This window comes from Ostrea edulis, chromosome 7, assembly GCF_947568905.1.
Source record: "Ostrea edulis chromosome 7, xbOstEdul1.1, whole genome shotgun sequence".
In the NCBI taxonomy this organism is placed as follows: Eukaryota; Metazoa; Mollusca; class Bivalvia; order Ostreida; family Ostreidae; genus Ostrea; species Ostrea edulis.
This window is the reverse complement of record NC_079170.1, coordinates 37,585,069-37,609,306: the sequence shown is the minus strand read 5'-3', so window position 1 is coordinate 37,609,306 and position 24,238 is coordinate 37,585,069. Positions and strand designations below refer to the sequence as shown.

The window sequence follows — 24,238 nt, the reverse complement described above, 5'->3', positions numbered from 1 at the left end:
TAGGAATATCGTTTTCATTCATATATCGATTCGATACTATGAAACCGGAAAAAAAAAGACATTACAGAAACCCCACTTCTACGTCGCTCTGATATAGTTTATCAAAAAGAGATATCAACGTTAAACTAACAACTCAACTTTATGAGAAACGGGATGATTTCAGCTTCTTCATCCTTAACTTGCCATATCTTTACATCAATATTTCATTATTACAGCATATGGTGTTTATACCACGCAACTGATTGGATACGCAAGAACTTGTTCTGAGTATGATAAGTTTTCAAATCGGACAGGCTACTGACAAACAGGTTGATGTTAATGGGGTTTCAACAGTCTCGTTTAAAGTCAGCATTTCACAAAGTCTGTGGTCGTTATAATGATCTAGTTTGCTAACGCAACCTACCATTGAGTCAGGTGCTGTCTGACGTGTTTTATACCGATATATAGGCCATTATTGGTACACTGATCTTCACTACGCATTACTCCGTTTACGTGATCAAGATGTAAGGCTCACGGTGGGTGTGACCAGCGGACAGGTGATACTTACTCCTCATAACGACCTGATCCGACCTTTGGTATACCAAGAAGTCCCTGCTTCCCAATTATCTATTTTGCATTCCGTATAGGAGTTCTGAGATTGAAGACCGTTTGTTATCTTCACCTTTCTTACAAAGGAATCCTTTTCGTTGTGTTCTGAATTAGACAGCTGTGCATAAAAATCAGATCTACATTCAAATTAACAAGGTATTTTGATTCAGTTGAATTCCAACGACCTATTCAAATGCCATGGGTACGTCGTAAGAATTTTAAAAAATCTAGTGAATCGCTGTTTCTCCTGTCAATGTACGATTCACAGTCAAAATGAGTAACAGTTAAAACGTGGTCTCATAAAATGAAAAAAATTAAAATATCTTATTAGGAATGAGATTTGTTTTAAACAGACATGAGAAAAATCATACTATGAAACAATAATCTGCATAGAATGTACAAATGAGCAATGTACGAGGAATAAAGTGTACTTTAGTATTCTTATGTTCCTGTTACGTGACATCGAAACACTCTTGTCATATTTATGTCTCCTTATGTGAAAATGAAGCAAACTATTTGCGTGTAAGTTGGTTATATTTTTCTCGTACACCAAGATGTTACAACACAGATAGACAACCATGGTGAACATTGCTGTTTGAAAATCCTTCCACAAGTGCCTCATGAAGAAAGATGTACTGGTCCTGAAATAATACAAGGGACATGTATATATATATATTCTCCTTCAAATCTTTCTAAATCTTAAAATTAAAGCTCTAGCAAAAGATATTTGTCATAAAAAGAAAAAAGTCAACACCGGAGAATGTATGTTGGCATGGATCGTTCTGAGTACAGGAAAAGATAAATTATCAGAATTTCATTATGATTTCAGATCCACGTGCCTAAACGGTCAATTATAATTAAGAATGATTAATTTTCACTTCAACCCAGAGTCCCTACACCGCAATTGTGGTTTAAGTTTTCATTAAGGTATGTTTTGTCATGAAAAAATATTAACAACTGTGAATGAGAAGAATTAGACGTAAAGTGAGATGTGGTGTAAATCAAATATGGATAATCAAAATTTCTTTTGATAAATGTACCTATTCAAAAAGCATCATCATCATCATAACGTACGACCTTTCAACACTCTATGTCATCAATAGTCACGATGAATTAAAAATGAGATATTTTGTCATCATAGACCGCTGTTTCCTTAATGAAACTGGAACACGTAAATATCAAAATCTTTGATCAGTCATCCTAAATATTACTTCGCTAAACTTTACTCTAATTTTACGCACATGTACTCTGAATTTGAGGTAAAAAGACCATGGGGTTGGTCGTGAACAATGTCGAAGAAGTCTTCCATCCAGTAGTGTCTTGGAACTTTCATGAACACAATTTGTGCTCCTTTACTAATTGACCTCTTTTGCATTATTATGGGGTGTAATTTATCTTATTATACTTTCATGTAAAATACTCGAACCTGATTGGTCGAGAAGCATTTGGAAAAATCATATTGTTACCCTCTGAGAACAGAAAACACGCGCCCCAGGGTGATAGTATCTAGCAACAGGTAACAGTACTTGACAACGGGTAATATTATTAAAAATTATCACATGCGTCAAATTTATGCGCGTACGGTTCGCCGTAGATTGCTAGACGACGTCGTTTGAGCATTTGTAATAAACGCGAGTACCCGCATCGAAATACGAAATATCGCATGACAGTGATTGATCAAACTTCAACGCATGTAAGTTTTTCTGCTTTCCAGTTTACATAACATTCAGTATAATAAAACAAATATTGCATGTAGTTGAGGGTAACATTGACATTTTCACCACTCGTGAAACCATTGTCAACCTCGGCTACGCCTCGGTTGACAATGGTTTTCTCGGGGTGAAAATTTTCAATGTTACGCTTAACTACATGCAATATTTATACACTGTCCCTTTTCATGTCAACATTAATATTTATTGAAGAAAGACGCTAACGGCAAACTGACGACTCAACTTCATGATAAACAGGATTACTTCAGCTTGTTCGTTGTCATATTCCAATACAGGGTATAGACACAAATAAGTTTTAATTGGCTTCAAATCAGCGGTTTCAAAATTCAAAGCTCGTTGTAGTGATGTTATTTGCTTATAGAACCTATAATTGGGTTGACTGATCTCCAACGTGTTTCACGCCAACTGTTGTGTTGTTCTTTAGATGATGATGTTAGCTGGTAGAAATACAGGAATCATGGCGGTGTGACCTATCAGTAGGAGATATTCACTTCCCCATGGCCCATATGCCGACCTCTGGAGTTTTCTAGAGTTCATGTTTGCATTGTTGTAAAATTTGTTTTCGTTATAGTTTATATTAGATTGATCACTATTCGTTGTATCAACTCTTTTCTTTCAAACATGTACGACAAACAGCACATAAAGACACCCAGTGCATGAGGAAGACGGTGAATAGATACGGGTAGTGTGAAAGCACTTTAACTGAAGTGACCGCGTTAATCTAAACGTTGGGAATGTACTGCTAGGATACCCCGAAGCATGTGATATTGCCAACATATATATGGGCCTTACACACGTTTGCACAGATCCTCCGCGCTGCTGTCTTAAAGAAGCAATGTATCCCTTGACATCAATTGTCTGTTCTGCAGCGCCCTCTTCAAGGAGGTAATCAAATGAGATGAATGTTCCAGTTCTCCCAATTCCAGCGCTACAAGATCAAAGATAATTATATGATAACGTGATTCCTGGTATGAAGCTGTTTTTATAATGAACTACACTGTATATAAGAATCTTATTTCAATGATAGGTAATACGTAATTCGTATACCTGCAATGAACAACTATAGGTCCATCAGATGTGATCAACCCATCTCTGACCAGACTACGGAGGTAAATAAGTGACGTCGGATCATCAGGAATGGAATTGTCTGGCCAGGTGGTGAAGTGAAACTGGGTCACTTTCCTCTCCTCTTCCTGCAGTGTAATTATGTACATGTATAGAGTGTTACATTTTAGAATGAATACAAGTACAGGTTAATGTAAGAAAGGGATATGTCCCACATGGCGATATGGAGATTGATTACAAGGTATGTTAACTGTAGCAGTTTTAACAAATGTCAAATGATGATTAAATTTCAATACACCTTGGTGTGTGGTGTAGAAAACAGAGGAAAGAAGCACCTGACAATGAACAACCATATATCTCAGCACGTAGTGGTCGTACACATCCACATTGTCCAGTCTTATGGTATATTGACCGATGTCCAGATCCGTGTCCGGCCAGTACTTAAGACACTTCATCTGAAACACGTAGACCGTAATGGTTTAAGACGGCAAACGGTTAGATTATTAGCGTGTTTAATTTAAAGAAAAACAATACACAGATATGTTTGATAGGATCACTATCCAATTTGAGAAACATAAGTTGAGTTTGACCCATCTGCATTCAGATAAAATGATTTGAATTTAATCAGTATTATTCCTGTATATTGTAATGAAGTGTATGCGTACTGTATTCATTATCCAAGCATTGCTTATTGATATCAACTCATGTAAGCTTTACAGTTTTTATGAATGCCTATTTTAACAAAGTGCCTAACATAATGTTTGGGAGTTTTCATTAGTAACCAATTTCATATTTTGCTTTGTAAAACAGACCCTTCTAGAAGTGTGCTTTAATGTAAAACTTATACGGTACCAATTTTGATGCACCAGATGCATAATATAAACAGACTTTAGAATTTGTGGTTAAAACTGCAATGTTTAAATCATACCCTCACATTACTCTAAACTGTGCTAAACTGATTTGGGATTTCATATTTCAACAGTGTGATGAAAAGATTTATTCTTGTGACTGAATTCAGCTCAGCAGTAAACAAATAATGGATACTGCTTTATGGATATATATGATTGAAAGTTGGGATTTTTTTTATTGTAAACAAACGCTTTCTTTAATTATGTTATTGATATTTTGCCAAATAACATACTAGTCTACGACATTTTCTTTCTGAATATTTGTTTGTTGTCTTTGATTAAGATTTTCTGTCATCCGGGTCATAGCTTAACCAATATAAAACCGCCAATCATTCAAATAGTCATTCTACCAATTCTAGAACAGTTACCCTGTCTCCTTCGTACAGGTTGGTCAGCATGACGATCCTTGTGACGTCATTCTGCCAGATCATCGTCCAGAAATCCTCTAACGTCTTCGGATTAAAAGGACCTATTTGTGTTTAAAGGTTTAGTGATCGATTCTTAATCAATTTTCATGAAACAACCACAAATATGTGAGTTTTCTTAAACATAGTTCTTATCCATCCAATAGAATTAAGGGTTAAATAATTAAATTGTTTGCATTAGTGACTCGTTTTTGTTTTTGAAAATGTAAATGTGTTTTCTATAATAGTGGGTCTACCTTGTGCGGCTATGTACGCTCGCTCTTTGTTGAAACCCTGAAAAAAAAATCATTGAAACTTGACCTCGCTTGGAAGATATAAATTCCTTGTTTGTTTGATTGTTATGGTATTTAGCCCGTGGGGAATTCATTCAAGAAAGTATAACAAGTGGCCTCTAGTGCTGTTGTAGTTATCGGCCAATACAAACCCTAGGAATTCTTCATTCATATCATAGTATAAATGATGTCTAGTGATTTTGTGAGTATCGTGATGACATACTTACATGTATGTAAGATGCATTGACAAAGTCATCGTTCTCATTTGCATATGTTCTCATCAATTTCACGCGATTATAATCATCTGAAAAAGGATAATCAATAGAAATAATTTCTGATTGTTGCAAGTACATATGTAAAGACAGATATTACATATCACAGGAAGTCGAATAATTGTACATTACTGTAGCAAAGACACAGATAAAATACATTGGGACAATCGGGTATCAAACCTCAAACCTTTGATCTAATCACTAAGCTACCAAGTCTGATGTCCATCCATCTGTCTGTTTATCTATCTATCTATCTATCTATCTATCTATCTATCTATCTATCTATCTATCTATCTATCTATCTATATATATATATATATATATATATATATATATATCTTTCTATCTATATATCTTTCTATCTATCTATCTATCTATCTATCTATCTATTTATCTATCCATCTATTCATAAAAGCATTCTTCTAATCGAAGAAATTAATGAACATGTTTTAGAAAGAAAATCACAGAACTGTCATGCATGTCGTGAATGTTCTTAAAATGACATAACGAGTAAGAAAGGAGTACTTAACAAATTTCTTCTTTATAAACTGGAAATGTAAGAAGAAATGTCCGTGAGATTTGAACAAGTCTTAACACTAAAATGGTGAATACTAAAGAAAAGAATTTCAGTTCTGAAAATACATGAGGACATGAACTGGGACGTCTTACACCAGCATACTTCATGAAGCGCGTTAGTGCTTCCTTTAAAGATTGCTTGCGAAAAACATCGCAATTCATACAAGATGTAATTCTAGAAAATCGAATTTATTTTGTTAATAATCACAATGATTTTTTTTTTCAGAGAAAACGTCAGAAACACCGCAAATGTCCTTAAGTGTGTACTCACACGGATAAATTCCTTTGTATCGATTCCCCTTTCTACTGGAAACCTTCAGAGCATTGGAATAGGACTCTAGTAGTCCAGTAGGAAGTTCCTATAATCAACCAGAAAGATTCAAATACATTAAATTCAGTATGATGGAAAAAGATCAGAGTTTATTTCATTCATTTAATGATACAATATACATGTACGACTTATTGAGTGTTGTACATGTTTTCATGAAGGGAAAATAGGTTTGTGTTTTTATCATTATAGAAAATGTACTATAAATGCTTTGTTGACTTAATAAGTCCTTGATGAATACTTAGAGTACGAAAGTAATGACAAAACTGAATGCAAACATCGAATTCTTTCTCCAGTATTCCGTTACTTCTTTTTTCTGGTAATTCTCTGATGAACTGATCAACGGAGACCCTTTGTGACGTCAGATTACTGTACTCTACGGTGATGATTTCATCCTCAACATCGCCAACCTCGTTCTGGTGAATCTCCTCTAGTTCGGATTCAGTTCTTGATTCTACTCGATGGAATTCCACGGAAAAGACATTTTCCTCATTTGTTTCCACTTTTGGAGGTTTCGTTCTTAAATGAGCACAGATATTAGGCAATTTACAAATTTTAAGACGACGAGAAACAGTAATTCAGAATCATTATTCTATGTACCGTATATTCCTACATATTGCTGAGAAATATGTATTTGTACTTAAATCAACAGACCACTAACAAATTCATGTATGGTCTCACTCTTTCTCATCTACTAGCAATTTTGCGATATAAAATACTTCCGTAAAATAAGGAATCTACAGAAATGCACATTTCGCCACTAGAATTTACAAATTTAATTAATTTTGTAACCCATGCCCTTAATAGAGCCCGCAGCTTGAGAAAACCATAGAAATCAATAATTAGGTTGTTTAAGAAAAGTGAAAATAACATATCTCCTACAAAATCTCATACAAAATAAAAGGTAGGACAAACACGGACCCCTGAAGAAACCCGAGGTAGGATCGTGTGCCTAGTAGGAGTAAGCATCCGCTGTTGACAGGTCACACCCACCGTGAACCCTATGTCTTGATCAAGTAAACGGAGTTATCAAGAACTGCAAATAAATCGTCATGAAACACGTCAGACAGCATTTGACCCTATGGCAGGTTGTATTGACAAACTAGATCATCATATATATGTAAGACTCTTAAATGCGATAGTCGCTCTAAAGTGTGATGGTCAACCCAAAATGCGATGGTCTGCACCAAAGTGCGATGGTTTGTTAACGTTACGAACGCCAAAGTCCGATCATGCAGGGTTCAGTAACGTTTGTGATGTCACGGCATTGTGACGTCATTCTTAACGTCTTTCAAAATAGTACCGGGGAAATGCAATGCCAGTGTCTTGTATTATGCGTGGATTTTACACTGATATTTTGGTGAAAAAACACACGGTTGGTACAGTCTGTACCAATACACTGTGTCGTTTATAAACCAACGAACTTCGGTGTTTCACTCCATCGCACTTTGGAGCATTAGTGTGTACCGTCGAACTTTGCCGTATCATACTATCGCACTATGGCACATTCGTCTCACACCATCGCACTTTGGCATGTCATACCATCTGTGTTTGGCGCAGACGATGGTACTTTGGCGTGACAATCGCAATTTGGAGTGTAATCGTTCTTTGGAGTGTTACATATTCAACGACCATAGAATTTGCAAAATGCTGACTTGGATATCTATGGGTATTTCTATTATTGGCCTTGCTCGGTGATATGTGAAACGGTTACCTTTTTTTAAAGCGGAAAACCACAATAAAGACCAAAAACACAGCTATCACCACGAGAACAGACAGCACTATGATCGATTGAGTCTGGTCCCCTCTGTTGGATCTGACCTCTGAAGAAATACGTTACTTTTACACATGTCCATAATACGCATACAACATATAAATTTTCCAAATAATACACATTGTATATGTACAATACTGCATGCTTATTTTTTTTTTACGAACACAAGAGAATCATACCAAAACTTTACTACACGCTAATAGAGTGATATCAGGTTGATTACAAGATATCAGAGTATACCTTGTATGTCGTCCATGTCCTTAGTAATAGGTGTGTCTTCATCTGAGATGGTGCTGTGTGTATCCCTTTCTGTTTTCAAATCTACAGATTACCCGTACTTAATAATCGTTTTTAAAATGCTTTTGTTTCAGTAACTAGTTTAGTTTATATTAGTTGATAATAAAGGGGTATGTATTCAATGAAAGCCTGGAATAAAAAGTCTTATACATTGTACGTCATGAAGATTTGTAATAGTCAATTTCAAAATTGTTGATAGAATGCATGTTCCATGTGACCTGATAGTAATGTTTTTAGTTTGATTCGTTTCATTATTCACTAATATAAATCGGAAATACATTCTTAAATAGGAATTTACTTTATATATTTAAGCATATGCATCAAAAATAAATCTCATAAATCATATAAAAGATACAAAAGTAAGTAAAGGACAAAAAGGAAATATCCACTGTTGATCCGTTATTTCGCTTTAAAGCCTATGTCTTGATCATGTAAACGGAGCAACCCGTAGTCAAAATCAGTATATAACGAACGGCTTTATATGTGCCGAACACTTAAAGTTAATGAAAAGTAATCAATCGCATAAATCCTACTGTTATGGGTCAGAACCTATCATATGACCAGTAAGAATTAAGTATAAAGATATTCAAAAACAATTATACAATTTATATACAATTTTTTGAAAAAAAAATATAAGGATAAGAAATCATTAACTTATAATAGGTATACAATATCGGTGCCCAATGCTGGTTTAATGTCGTGAGGAATTCATGTACAAAACGGTCACAAATCGGCTGTGAAGTCCACTCAAAGTAATCCCGATATTTAGCTCAATATCTTCTAATCGAGTGCCCAATACCACAAGATTTACAGTGTATTTATATTAAAATGAAGTTTACAGAGTTTTCCTTTTTATCACAGGTATTACGTCATCTTGTATACTTAACTGACAACACCAGGTGTCAATCAAGTACAAATATATTATACAACACCCCATTAAAACGTTTGAATGGCGATGAAAACTTAATTCTTCACAATTGAAAACCTGAATGGATATACATTTACATATCTGCAACAAATTAAGACAACGAACAAATGCAAAAACAGAGCACACTTATGATAAGGCAACTGCAATAACATTGTCTTTGCTTTTGATATGTTTAATATCAATATCAAAATCTTGCCACAATAATCTTCATCTTATGAATAAAACCTTCACTACACACTATCAGTGATTATGAAATATTAGCAAATACCTTGAATGACGTTCATTTCCTTAGTAATGGGTGTGTCTTCGTCAAAGGCGATGCTGTGTGTAGCCATTTCTGTTTTCCAACCCTCACATATACCTGTTTTCTGGTTACATGTGGAGTTCAAACATACACCAGTGATAGGACTACAGGATACACACTCTGCTTTGCATTTAGCGCAGTTTGGTCCGTAGTGGTTTTGGGGACAAACTAAAAGTATAGTTTCATCACAGTAAGACAGGCTATAATTTGATACTTTGTTTTAAATTGAAAAATATGTACCGTGATGCATTGCACATGCTCTTGAAATAGTTGTAACTGGAATCAGAATCATATCAAGATGATTTTACAGAGATACTGTTTGCTACCATTATTTGACATAGACTATCAAAAGATATGTTTTTATTCACATTTATGTGACTCAACCTGTTTTTCTATGCTGTTTGGTCAAGTTGAAAGGTAGTTTATATTTCACAATACTTAGATCGATAAATATTAATAGAATGGAATATTATAGAAAATTCATTACTAACGAAGTACTAATACATTAAAAACATCCAATCATATTTACTTATGGGGTGCAACTCAAACAGCCTCAGTGGTCCATAATCTGTTCTTCTTATTCTAATTATATCCCCTGTCAATTCTGTGTAACATTCCAAGGCCTTTTCGTTTTTCTTTAAGAAATCTGATCCGGTAAAATTGAACTTCCGACACAATGTGGACGTGCTGGCTGTTAAGTCACTATCTTCAACGTGTACTTCATAGTCTCCTGATATAAGAGAAAATGTTTTAAATCAATGTGAGATACTAAATCAGTGAGTACAGTTTATGAATAGCTGAGGGGGATATATTCTACATTGATATATATTTTATAATAAAAATGATTTATTATAAAACGTACCCCAGAGTTGTATGACAAAAATGACATTATTCCATGATTAGACATAAAAGAAAGAGCTCTTGACATAAAATAAATGATCACAGTACATGAGTGTATAGCAATTGTTTATCATATATCACCTCATCAAGATAAAGGTCTTAAAAATGGGTCCAACCTATTAACAGGGAATACTTGCTCCTCATGGGTACCTTAAGAAAGGTGAAGATAACGAACACTGATCAATTCCAAGATGCCTATCAACAATACAAAATAAAGAGTTGGGTAAACACGGACCCTGGATATACCAGAGGTGAGAGCAAGTCCTTAGAAGGAGTAAGGATACCTTGTCGACCAGTCAAACCCGTCAAGAGCTCAATGTCTTGATCAGGTAAACGGAGTTATCAGTAGTCGAAATCAATGAGCAGAGAACGGCCTACCAATTAGTATGAAAAACGTCAGCAAATGATAGGTTGTATAGGCAAACTAGATCGTTATATCGACACCAGAATTTGCGAAATGCAGATTTTGAACGAGACTTTTGAAACCCCTGCATCATCAACCTGTTTCTCAGTAGCCTGCCTCGGTGTAAGAACTGATGATACGCAAAATAAACCCTTGCGTATTGAATTAGTTAAGTCCTATAAACACCATATACAGGCGATAATAGAATATTGCTACATAAATATGGGAAGTTAACGATTCAGAAGGTGAAATCATCCCGTTTATCATAAAGTTGATTTGTTAGTTTGCCGTTAACATCTGTGTATATTTTCAAGAACATATCCAAGTATAAGCAGAAGTGGACGACTTCGTGGTAACAGCAAGATATATTTTCTTCCCACGTAGACGTTTTGGAATAAATTCTGCATCACAAAAATATCAAAAAGGTAAGTTAACAAAGGAACACAATTCATGACCATGGGAATTCCAACAGGCTATTGGAAGACCTGGTCACCAAAGACTCTGATGATGTTGTCAATGAAGAACTCCAGCATATTTTTGCTTTCAACTATAGAGAACTTGTGCGTGGAATCAGAGTGATGTTTAACAAAGTAGTTGTTTGGGTCATTGATCACTAGATATTAATGTTTCCGTTTTCTATTTCTGTTGAAGAAACAACTTTCCATGATGTAAAAAAAACTTCAGTCTTTAATATATCGTGAGGAATGGTAGTACAAAGTGTGAAAATTAATACGTTTTGATGTTGTTCATTTGCTAAAAGCTTTGCGAATTCAAGTTTACTAGAAGTTTTCACAGTCCACAATGAATTTGCACCACTTCTAGCGTATGTAGTGACACAGTACCGTTGAAGTTTTTCCTTCAAAGCTGTTAATATTTTTGTGAGTAGCAAAGATAGTGGCTTGGTAGAGCATTTACTAGATCCAGCAATCTATCTTTGTAAGGGTATTATGAAGTTTAGAAATCCAGTATAGGTGCATATGTACGTAACACATACTCATCCGATCCATTGACCGGAATATTAAATGTGTCTAAACTAAATGATGGTTTTGAAGTTCGTTTTTGAATGGACAGTTTGAGTTTAAGTACGATTACCAAAAGTGGAATTAATTCCAATTTCGTTTAAAATACAGTTGTAATTCTGAGCCCTAGAAAGGCAATGTTATGACATGATATGACTAATGCTGAAACAGCAAAGGGTCTGTATTTGACCTGCTCTATATTTCATATTCTTTATATTATTTAGGAAATTGATCACTGTTCCTTAAAATCCTTTTTTTTTCATTATAGGATATTGATTGATAAATGGTATATTGTTTAAGGTCCCTCTCGAAAACAATATCACTCACATGAAAACGTCACCATTGCCAGTGAAGTGCTAAAAATTCAACTCTATGCACTGTTCTTATGGAATTTGAGCATGGAGGGATCTTTAACTTGATACACCTGCTTTGACATGGTGTCTTATATTTTAGAGCAAGGTGTAGCAAGGACCTTTCCAACCCAGATCACAATAGGATTACAACATATTGAGAAAATTCAGGTCAATTCAATGAATGAAGGGTGAAGATAACGAACAGTGATCAATCTCATCAATCTTATAAGTAACACAAAATAGTTAGTTTGGAAACCACAAACTGCTCGATATACCAGAAGTAGGGTCCCTGTCAACCAGTCACACCCGCCGTGAGCTTTATACATTTGAATCGAACGAAACTTGTGAAATTTCGAAGGTCATATGAAAATTATGTTTTACGCTTGATTGGTTACAAAGAATTGAATACAACAAATGGTGATCAATCTCAAATATCTTATCTCTCATCAACATTAGAGAACATGGTAAACACATACTCCTCGAGATATCAAAGATGGGGTCAAGTACGAAGGAGGAGGAGTAAACATTTCTTTTCGACCGGTTACATCCGCTGTGAATCCCTCTCATTTGAACAAGTATACTTATAATGACTTATCAAACATTTACCTCCCCTGACTGATAAAAGTATCCATTTCATCGCATAGCTTTTATCCAATTTCAGGAACCAGGAGACCTTATCATTTTCGTTTGAATGGTAATATGTCTCCATGTCGCCGTCTAAGGCTTCGGAATCCGTGTAATTCAGTACGATCGTTTGACTCAAAGGAGATATTCCTAAACAAAGGCGGGAAGATAGTGAAGCATAAATAGACGAATAAAATCGTTCTTTTTCTATCATTGAATGTATGTAATATTCTTCATTATTTGCTTAAAAGCAGATAAAAATAGAAAATCTTTATGAAATATAATTTTGGAGAAAGAGAATTAAATTTGAAGGAAAGTAGAGTAAATTAGATAAAGTGAACGATGTATACAGAGGATATGTTTGATGGAAATTAGGATTGCATCCCTCTGTATTTACCTATTGGTTTAACATCAAATATTTTCAATGATCCATTTCCTTTTTGACGAATAGTTATTCTATTCACGTTCTCGATGACAAAATTTGGATATTTACATGTCATCAATCGTTCAAGTGATCTTAGTTTACTTCGCTCAGGTAGACAGAAGTACTTCAAGGGTTTTTGGTGTTCAGTATTTTCAACATACATTTCATAATCCGCTTTTGGAAATAAAAAAACAAAGAGATTATTACAATTATTGATTAAGCAGTACTGGTGAAATCGAGAAGAAGTATAAAATTGTTATTACCAGTACCAACGCTGACATAGATCCAACCAATTGTTAAAATATTGTCCAGCTCAACATACCACCACTGATTAACTCCATCATTGGTCAAAGAGAAGGTCTCCATGTCGTCATCACAAGCAAGACTGGCAACAAACGAAGCGTTAGTTGATGACTGCAGAACGTGTTTCCACACAAATGGTGATGTCCCTAGATAATTATCAACGAATGGAAATTTGATTTCACCATAATAAAGTAGGATGCAAATGATATGGGGTATATAACCAAGACAACTAAAACCAACTCCGTAAAATTTTAGTTTAGATATCTGATCGTAGATCGTGAACATACGATTACGTTTACGATCACGTTGAGTTCGGCGACCGTTTCACGAAACATGCCATAGTCCTTGCACTTACGATTTACGTCTGAATTGGTAGAACTCTATACTATGTGAAGGTAAATTCAAATTTAATTTTACTATGGAAAGAAATATTCAGTCATTATCTCCGCAAGGTTTCGATTATATCATTATCGTCTGCAGTAATCTATGAATACATTTCCATGTTGCCAATAAAAATAATGAACATTTTGAACCTGATCTCTTTTGAAACGTTCAGAAAATTTCTAGAGGGTTAAACAGAATGATAGGTTTTTTCTCTTTTTTTTTTTTTCAAGAAACTTAAACTTGGAAAAATAATCATGAAAAATATAAAGATCTATTTTATAGAATTTCAAATACCGTGTATTGATGTGCTAAAATGAATCAAGTTTCCATCAATAAGTAAAATATATTCCGTTGGAATTCCCATGGGCACGAATTGTGCTCCTTTGTTAGCTGACCTGTTTTTATATTCATATGAAGCAGAATTTATTCAAAAACTTCTACGTGAGAAGAAAAAAATCTCTCGCTGTGACCTTTAATTCGACCTATAGATATATCGATGACGTTTTGTCTCTTAACAATGATAGCTTTCAATCATATGTCGATTTGATATATCCATGTGAGCTCGAAATAAAGGATACCACAGAGTCGTCCACTTCTGCTTCATATTTATATATTTTATTGAAAGTAGACATTAACGGCAAACTGACAACTCGACTGTATGACAAACGGGATGATTTCAGCTTCTCCATCGTCAAATTCCCACATTTATGTAGCAATATTCCATTATCACCTGCATATGGTGTTTATATATCTCAACTGATTCGATATGCAAGAGCTTGTTCTGGGTATAGTCAGTTTTTAAATCGAGGTAAGCTACTGACAAACAAGTTGATGGTACAGGGATTTCAACAGTCTCGATTGAGGTCAGCATTTCGCAAATTCTATGGTCAATACGACCTCACATTGGGTCAAATGCTGTCTGACGTGTTTCATACCGATTGTAAAGCCGTTCTTGGCACACTGATTTTGACTGCGGATAACACCGTTTATCTGATCAAGATATGGGGCTCACGGCGGGTGTGACCGGTCAACAGGGGATGCTTACTTCTCCTAGGCACCTGATCCCACCTCTGGTGTGTCCAGGGGTCCGTGTTTGCCCAAGTATCTTTTTTGTATTGCTTGTAGGAGTTATGAAATTGATCACTGTTCGTTATCTTCACCTTGCATTCAAAGGACCAAAAAACCCAACAAGAAAAGAACATATGATGATCTAAAAATTATAATAAAGGAAAGAGCATAGATGTATTGGAAATCCTATCCTTCATCGAAAACACTTTAAAGAATGGATATATCCATGAAAATGGATATTGGCTGGAAACTAAAAACTCGTCTTTATGACAAACGGGATGATTTCAGCTTCTCCATCATCAATTTCCCATATCTATGTTGCAATATTCCATTATCACCTGAATATAATATTGATATATCTCAGGTGAATCGATACCCTAAAGGGTGTTCTGCGTAATATATTTGTATGTAAATCGAGGCAGGCTACTGAACAAACACGCTGATGTTACAGGGGTTTCAACAGTCTCGTTTAAAGTCAGCATTTCTCAAATTTCTATTGCCAAAATGATGATCTAATTTACCCATATAACATACCATTGGGTCAAATGCTGTTAGAACTGATTCATAGCGATTGTTAAGCCGTTCTTTGCACACTGACTTTGACTGCGGATTGCTGCATTTGCCTGCTCGGGACATGAGGCTCACAGTGGATATGACCGGTCGACAAGGGATACGTAATCTTCCAAGGCACCTGATCTCACCTTTGTTAAGTCAAGGGTTCTGTGTTTGCTCTTTTTTTTTGCATTCCTTGTGGGAGTTATGACATTGATCACTATTGGGTATAGTTGCCTTTCATGCACTTGTTTTAATTTTTGTTGTTGTAAAATACGGGATTACATTATTGATATATCCGTATGAATCTCAAACAATTCACGGACTCAATTCATTCCTGAAACTAGAAATGTATTGTTTCCTTGAGTTTTTATCTTTTTTTCCGATTTGGCGTGTACACATATATACTTCCAGCTAAACGTGATGATGTAGATTATGCAGATCGTTGCTTTAAAATTATTGATATTGTCCGAAGGGTCCGATGACGACCTGTCTCTTTCTTGTGTATATGGTCTGTATTATAATAAATTACTATCGACCTTCATCAAACTCTAAAGAAACGCTCCACTTGGAACATTAGGATACCCCACCCCCATTACTAAATTATGATACTTTATCAGTTTCCTAAACAAATGTATTATCTATCATTGTAATGGACATGTATATGATATTAGTTTGTTGCATTTAGATAGTGATAAAAGAAATATTGATCATAAATGTGATCAATCACAGATATAGATTAACTGTTACCGAAGAAAAGTTTTAATGTCTGAACACATGTACAAGAATCAATGTCTTGAAAATTCTACCCAATGTTATATATACATGTACATTAATGGTGAAGCAAGCATAGAGAAATCCCTCTCCTTTTTGACAACTGTTTTTGTTACTATTACACGCAATGTTCGATATATTGACTCACCTTCCCAATTAGTAAGTAGTTATGAAATATAAGAATGAAACGATGAATTTAATGTCTTTACATTTAATTGTGCCTGCTAACATTAATGTAGGCCTTGCTGTGCGTAGCGGACTGCACAATAATCCTTTGTTAAAGCAAGTCATTGTGATTATTTTGTTCCTCCATAGTGTCAACAAACTCAGCCAGGTAACCACAATCATAAAATGATATTCGATAGAGTTAGCATAGCGGTCATATGGCTCGTTTGCGTGCATGTAGGAGCACTTACGACAGTCCTGGATCACTTGTAGAACTACGATAAAATATTTTCGTCAACTACAAATTGTAAAATGTATATTGAAGCGATCATCTGTGCTACGTTCACGTATTCGATCTACAATTGCTTAGCGAAATGACCGCCACAAATAAACTAGTCTTTACGTCAATGTTCACAAGTGTCTATTAAAACGATATGTCGAAAAATATGATAATCAAACAAATGAGAAACAAAATATTTCCATTCAAGTATTCTGGAAATCCTTGAAATATAAAGGTAAAGATAAGAAATAGTTATCAATTTCAGAACTCCTATAAAGAATACAAAATAAAGAGTTCGGCAAACACGAACCCCTGGATACATGTATATAAGAGTTGGGGTCATTTGCCTACAAGGAGTAAGTATTCCCAATCGACCGGTCACACCGGTCATGAGTCCTATATTTTGATCTGTTGAAAGGAGTACATCTTAGTCAAATCATTGTGCCAATAGCGGCCTAGCAATTGGTATGAAACACGTTAGACAGAATTCGATCCAATGATAGGTTGTACACGCAAACTAGATCATTATATCGACCAAATATTTTGCGAAATACTTACTTTAAACAAGATTGTTAAAATTTTAACACCAACTGCTTTGTCTGCAGTCTGTCTTGAGCTGAAAACTGATTATACGCATAAAACATTCTCAGGTATCGAAGCAGTTTATATATATAAACACCATAGGCAGGTGATAATGGAATATTTGTACATATATATGAGAAGTTGATGATGAAGAAGCTGAAACATCCTGTTTGTCATAAAATAGAGATGTTAGTTTGCCATCAATATTTATTTTCAATAATTAGCCCGATCCCGTGGGGATTAGATTTAGAATAGGTCTTCAGTACCCCTTGTTTGTCGTAAGAGGTAATTAAATGGGACTGTTCTTTGAATGAGATCCCCAAAAATGAGGTCCCGTGTCACAGCAGGTGTGGCACGATAAAGATCCCTCCCTGCTCAAAGGCTATACGCGCCGAACATAGGCTTAAATTTTACAGCCCTTGACCGGCAATGGTGACGTCTCGATATTCATGTGTGCAAGATTCTCTAGATGGACGTTAAATGATCAAAAAAAATCTATCAATCAATCTAATTACATTTAATAAACAGATATGAGGGACTCTGTGGTGTCTTATTTCAAGTTCACAGGGATACAGTATATTGAATCGACAAATGAATGAAATTGATTATTGTTAATAGATAAAACGTTGTCAATATATCTTAGTATCGAGTTGAAGTCCACAGATAGATATTTTTATTCTCATGTTTATGCGTACAATTCCAAATACAATTTACCCTAAACTAAAACACAGTATCCATGGCATATTAAGTGTTTATATCCATTACAGTTAAAAGTACATAGTCTGACAGGTGCACCCTAAATTAATGTCCTGCAGAGATACCAAGCAATATTTAATTTTAGTACAGAGTTAACGAAAGAAAAAGATAAAACACACGGAGAGCAGCTCCACTCTTAAATATGCTACAGCTTATCTTGGTATGTTAAAAAGGATATGGAAATATCTTTTTCATGGAGAATCTAGCGCAAAGCCCTTTTGTTTTATCAAATTAAAGCGTGCGTCACATGAATATGTTATTTCATATGCAAAAGATAAATGAATTTACTTGTTTTTAAAGAAAAGAAACCGATCATAATGCAGTTTGATTTGTTCATTGAAATCAGTTTTCAATACTTCTATCATTACCTTTAATCGTTGGAGCCAAATTACTACATTATCCATACATGCCCTTTTATTGGAAAGTTAATAAATTCATTTAAGAACGATCACTTACCTACTGATCTAGTTAGCAATATTACATAGAAATATGTAATCCATAAGCAGTTGAGGTTAAGAATCGTCATGATACTCACACACAATGATAAAATAAAACATTATTGAACGACATCAACACTTCCTCAGGAAAGAAGACCTTTGGTACGCCCAATTATGAGGGACCATTTCCCGTTGGATTATAATGTCACTTTGGAAAGTGCTAATAAAACTTCCGTCCGCCTGAAAACTCCATTGCTGATACAAATTCACGGTACTTTCATTTACATGTTATAATTCACTATGGGAGGTAAAAGAGGAATAGCAACCATTCCTTAAAAAAATGCAAAATTAGGAGAAGGACAAAAGAGGACCATCGGAATATCAGAGATGTATGATACATACAATAAATATTTATGCATTGGTCACTCAAAATAGAAATTTCATAACCTAAAAACACCAAAGCGTGCAATATTGCAACATCAATTTTGTTATTAGATATCAAATCTAGATTTGTCGCTGAAATATTTTTTTTAAAAAAAACTAAGAATTTCGGATTTGGGAAAATATCATGAAATATCATACAAAGTTTGCGTATTTTTAAGGAAAAATTGTTGAAACCAAATTTTATTGGGGTGAAATATATGGTATATATTTCATGAGTGATTATAACATATGTTTTATCTCCGCTTTAATTTCAGAGAAATGTTTTCTTACTAGAATGTCATTGTTAACCGTCAAATATGTACACTTTTATAAATCTCGGGATTAATCCGAATTTTTCCTCCATATATATATATATATATATATATCCCATCGTCATCGAAAGCAAGTTCTTTCTAGACTTGCCTAGATGGTCGAGCGGTCTAGCGCGCTGGTTGCATGCTGCTAGGAGATTTGGTTCCGCGGGTCGTGAGTTCAACCCCGGGGTAGGGGTGGAAGTGGGTATTCAAATAAAGTGAAATTTTCTGTGCTTTCAATTGAATATTTCTTCACTTAGGGCAGTTATGTTCATTTAAGAGTTCATTCCTACTTTCGTGTCTGTATAAAATATTTCGAATGGAATGTGTATCATGTATGATCCTCTTGGATGTACGTTGAATAACTGTATCCCATTTCCATTCTCAATGACCGTGTAGCGTGTGACAGCGTGACGACAATTCCATCGTCATCGAAAGCAAGTTTTTTTTTAGATTGCCTAGATGGTCGAGCGGTCTAGCGCGCTGGTTACATGCTGCTAGGATATTTGGTTCCGCATGTCGTGTGTTTAACCCCGGTTAGGGGCGGAAGTAGGTATCCAAATAAAGTGAAATTTTCTGTGCTTTCAATTGAATATTTCATCACTTAGGGAAGTTATGTTCATTTAAGAGTTCATTGCTATTTCCGTGCTTTCTATATATACTAGCGGAAGGTACAAACTGAGCATTATGTAATATATGAAAAAATAATAAATTATAACAATGAACAAATTTTATTTTTTGTAATACTGTTAACAAATGTATTCGTTACAACATCTCATAATCCATTAATGTTAATGTCGAATAACGTCAATTTCAGCACACTCCAAAGAACGTGAATTAACAAAGTTGATAACGCGTGTGACCACCATTTGCATTCACGCATGCTTAACAACGGCGCCCCATTGATGTCACTAACGTGTTCAGAAATGCTTGAGGGATGTTGTTCGAAATATTGGTTAAAGCCTGGCCTAAATCAGCCAATGTCACTGGCTGATTTGGTAAACGGCGTAGACATCGTTCCATTTCATCTCAGACGTGCTCGATCGGCGATAAATCGGGGAAACAGCTGACCAAGGGAAGACATCAACATTCTGTTGAACAAAAAAGTCCTTGACTACACGAACAACATGTGGCCTTGTTGCAGATGCTTGTAATAATTAGATAACATTTCGCTTGTATTTTTAAGATATATTTTCCTGGCTTTATATTATACAAAAACAAATTGAGTAGCGGACAAAACATGATTTCGAAGAGAAAGGACAAAATTTGGCAAAAGATGTCAAATATACATTATGAAGGCATGGTATACACACAATGTAAAACTATCATCAAGATCAAATGTCATATTGAAACAATTTTTAAATATATATTCAGATTGTAGATGTACCTTCTTCTAGTATACCCAGACGTCACAACACTGATAGGCAACCATGATGAACGGTGAGGGTTGTAAATCCGTCTATATCACTATTTCAATTCTTTTTGAAAACCTCAAATCAAAGTTAGTAAATGTTTTATGTCATACAAAACAGAATCAACATTGGAAAATGTTGACTTATTCTGGCTTCATTCTCATGGGTGTTCATGGCCATATATGATAAAACATGATAGACTTATCTCCAAACCTTATGTCTTAATCTGAAAGTGTGGTGAACATTGGTGTTTTGGGTTTTTGAGTAGTGTGTCGTCGATATTTAAACGTGTACGACACACAAAGCTTATAACGTAATTCAGGACAGCGTCGTCATTGAAACACACGTGGATTCCATTCTCCGTTAATGTTTTTCAGCGTTTTTTATTTAAAGTTGATCTATTTGGCCCTGTGAATTATGGGGGTCAATTTTGTTTTTACCTGAGAATCATTCTCACATTCAAAGATCCATCTCACATTGTATCATGTAGTAATATACAATTACTTGATTCCGTCATTGCCAAAAAATGCAGCAATGGAACTCGCCTACCTTATTTAGTTCGATAGTGAAATTTTGCATATTGATTTCCTACACGGTTGCAATAGTAACGAATGATGATGAAGTTCTTTAGAGTGTTATTTATGATAAAATTCGCTGTATGTTGTAGATTCAGTGCTGAGAAAGATAGAGACACGTGTCATTGGACAGCCATGTATCAGCACGTAGTCCTCATACACATCCATTCTGATTGTCTGAGAACCGATGTCCACTCCTTTCTTTGGCGAGTACTGGAGACACTTCATCTGCAACACATAGACCCCGATAGTTTGAGATAGGAAAGGACTGCATGATTGTTGATGTGTTCTGTTTGATAAAAAACTGAAAAAGGTGTCTCTATGCATTTTGTGCTCTATATTTTTATTTCAGTAGCAATTTCATATGTTTTAGACAAATGCTCATCTATCTAGAACATGACTTACCCCATTTCAAGTTATAAAACTCAGTTACCCTATCTCGTTCGAACGGATTGGTCAACATGACGATCCTTGTGACGTCAGTCTATCAAATGAGCAAGTTAATTCTGTTTCTGTGAATGTAGTTTTTTTCTAGAATAAGCTAACGTGTACAGCTGTGTACTTTCTTTCTTTGTTGAAACCCTGCACATAGAATCATTGGAATTTTTACCTACCTTGAATGTTGTAATGACTTCCGTTTTGTCTTGTTATGATATACAAGGCGTGCGGAAATGCATTGAGGAAAATATTAGAAATAACCCATGATAGTTTTGTAGCTATCAGTTCTAACATTCCTTCAAATTTTAAGCCGATAGAATGGTACTGTTCCAAAAGCAATTAAAAATATTATTTTTCCGTCTTTATAAATATATATATAAAATTAGCTTTTTACTATTTGTAGCTATACCACGTATCCACATAAATAAAAACAACACCGCAGGTATGTTCACGAAGCTATCTTAGGATAAAGACATGCCTTAAGTATGTCTTAAGGTATTCAATGTATAATGACCATATATCATATCTAATAAACGGATGTTGGAATTTTTGTAATCATGGTATCATTTTGAAGGGTTCATCAGATAAATATAATCCACCATAGGAATTTTCAAAATTTTGTTTACTGCTTGATTTATTTCACCTACAATTTAACATTGAAGTATATCGGAAAAGCATGTTTTATTACAATATTTTAAAAAGAAATTATATTTTCATACAAATCTCTTGGTAGAAAGTTACAAACACTTTCTCTTAGTGAAAATATAAAATAAAATTAATCATTGACCACACACATTTTTAGAAAATTAGATTTTTCTTATTTTTACAAAGGGCAGACAACTTTTCCAAAAAGTCTTAAGTGCAAACCCGTCATCTTCTAATCATTTACCATTCATGTGAATTTCATCTGCTTCACTTTCATCATTATTTAACAATCAAAAATCCTTCAAAATTGTTCATTATCCTTTCATTATACATTGAATACCTTAAGACACGTTTTAGTCTTAAGGCAGGTTCTCGAAGGTTTCCTAAAGTTAGGAAACGTCCTACGTTCATCTTAACTTTAGGATAGCATAACCCTTGTCCTAAGATCCTCCTACGTTTGTATAACCATGGCTACAACCATAATATTGAAGCAAAAACTCACAGAAACCGTGAAAAGATACCGAAGGACATTGACAATCTACTAGATTACATAATTGTGAATAAGTACACACTTTCGTGATTTTTATAGCCTCCCGGCGCTATTTGGGCCGGAATGTCTTCACCTTAATGTCACTAGTATAGGAAGAAAGACCTGTGAATGGATAAACTAATATATATATATATATATATATATATATATATATATATATATAATGTAAACGCCTGAGGATTATAAAATGAAAGTGCTTGCGTTATAATTTTAACTTCGTGTACTGTTTATTCTATTTCTTTTAATATCTTATACCAGACACTGTGATTTTTCAAAAACACAATTTACATATATATATATATATATATATATATATATATATATATATATATATACAGACTTATATCTTCCAACAAATTCACAAGTTATATCCGTCTCCCCTGCTGTGTTTGTAACGATGATAGTTTGTCTAGTAAATAAGATGTCTTTTTCATTTTACTTCATCAAACAATTGAAACAATTTGAAACTTGAACCAATCAGACACAAGTAGCTAAATACCTCATATCTATGGTTTACTTCTAGGAACCACCAGGAGTTGTTCAATGTCAGGAATAAACTACGGAAAGTAGCGCGATTCCTTACGTATTCAAATCCTTGCACACTAAAGGAGTGTTATAAGTATAAGTGAATCTTAAAAGTTCGAAAAAATATCCTACAAGGAAATAAAGTACAGTGTATTATAAAACTCCAGAAAATATTTTTATTCCTATATCATCCCGTTACCCAAACCTTGATATGTTTTGAAAACGTGTTCATGTTTGAAAAGGGGTGTTGTATCAAATCAACTAATGGTACAGTCATTCATCGATAAACCTAAAAATATATTTAAAAACATCAATAACATTGGAATCAATTACATTAAAGTATACTCAGATATCAGTATTGTAAAAAAGTAAAAAGGTATACGTGCTTCGAGCAGTTTTTTTGTTGTTTTTTTTGTTATCCTTGTATAATCTTACTACAATCGAGGAAGCCGTTCTTCTCCACATTATTCTTGTGCAGTTTACCTCCATGCCATTACAAGTCTCTCCAGAGCAAATCTCTTGACATTTATACTGACATCTGTAAGGCAGCTGATGCATGGTGCAGAGTAGGCAGACTTGAACCTCTGGAATGCAGGCGATACAAGTTCCTGGTGAGAATTCTAAAACGAATGTACGTGTTAAGGTTTCTAAATTCTCATCATGAATTCAATTGATAACTAACAAGAAATGTTTTACAACGCCACCTTAAGATTATCTTTATAAAGTTACATTTTGCGCTTTAAGTGCTATGCTATGACGGACGAGCAGATGCACATAAAACTTATTGTTTCCGCCATAGCTTCAGGGGTCGTAGAATTGTGGTTCCGCATCAAAAATTTAACTTTATGAAGGAAATCCATCAGTC

The 24,238-nt window shown here is 34.7% G+C and overlaps 1 protein-coding gene across 7 annotated transcripts in view; it reads right to left on the bottom strand.

The window, feature by feature from the left end:
• Positions 1-912: 912 nt before the first annotated feature.
• Positions 913-24,238, bottom strand: part of LOC130048086 (receptor-type tyrosine-protein phosphatase alpha-like) — a 34,048-nt gene continuing 10,722 nt past the window's right edge. Inside the window, exons 1-17 of one of the 7 annotated variants that reach the window (XM_056144238.1) lie at positions 18,511-18,646; positions 13,454-13,639; positions 13,164-13,364; positions 12,749-12,916; positions 9,997-10,197; positions 9,432-9,635; positions 8,179-8,259; positions 7,879-7,987; positions 6,443-6,683; positions 6,108-6,195; positions 5,216-5,292; positions 4,953-4,989; positions 4,660-4,760; positions 3,719-3,838; positions 3,366-3,511; positions 3,115-3,246; positions 913-1,229 (exon numbers count right to left, since the gene is read on the bottom strand). In XM_056144238.1, the coding sequence (XP_056000213.1) occupies positions 959-1,229; positions 3,115-3,246; positions 3,366-3,511; positions 3,719-3,838; positions 4,660-4,760; positions 4,953-4,989; positions 5,216-5,292; positions 6,108-6,195; positions 6,443-6,683; positions 7,879-7,987; positions 8,179-8,259; positions 9,432-9,635; positions 9,997-10,197; positions 12,749-12,916; positions 13,164-13,364; positions 13,454-13,639; positions 18,511-18,580 (2,433 nt within the window). In that variant the 5' untranslated portion in view covers positions 18,581-18,646 and the 3' untranslated portion in view covers positions 913-958. Of the gene's footprint in view, positions 1,230-3,110; positions 3,247-3,365; positions 3,512-3,681; positions 3,839-4,659; positions 4,761-4,952; positions 4,990-5,215; positions 5,293-6,107; positions 6,196-6,442; positions 6,684-7,878; positions 7,988-8,178; positions 8,260-9,431; positions 9,636-9,996; positions 10,198-12,748; positions 12,917-13,163; positions 13,365-13,453; positions 13,640-18,510; positions 18,647-24,238 lie in introns of those variants that run through there. The other 6 variants (XM_056144240.1, XM_056144239.1, XR_008796915.1 and 3 more) reach the window with 6 other exon arrangements.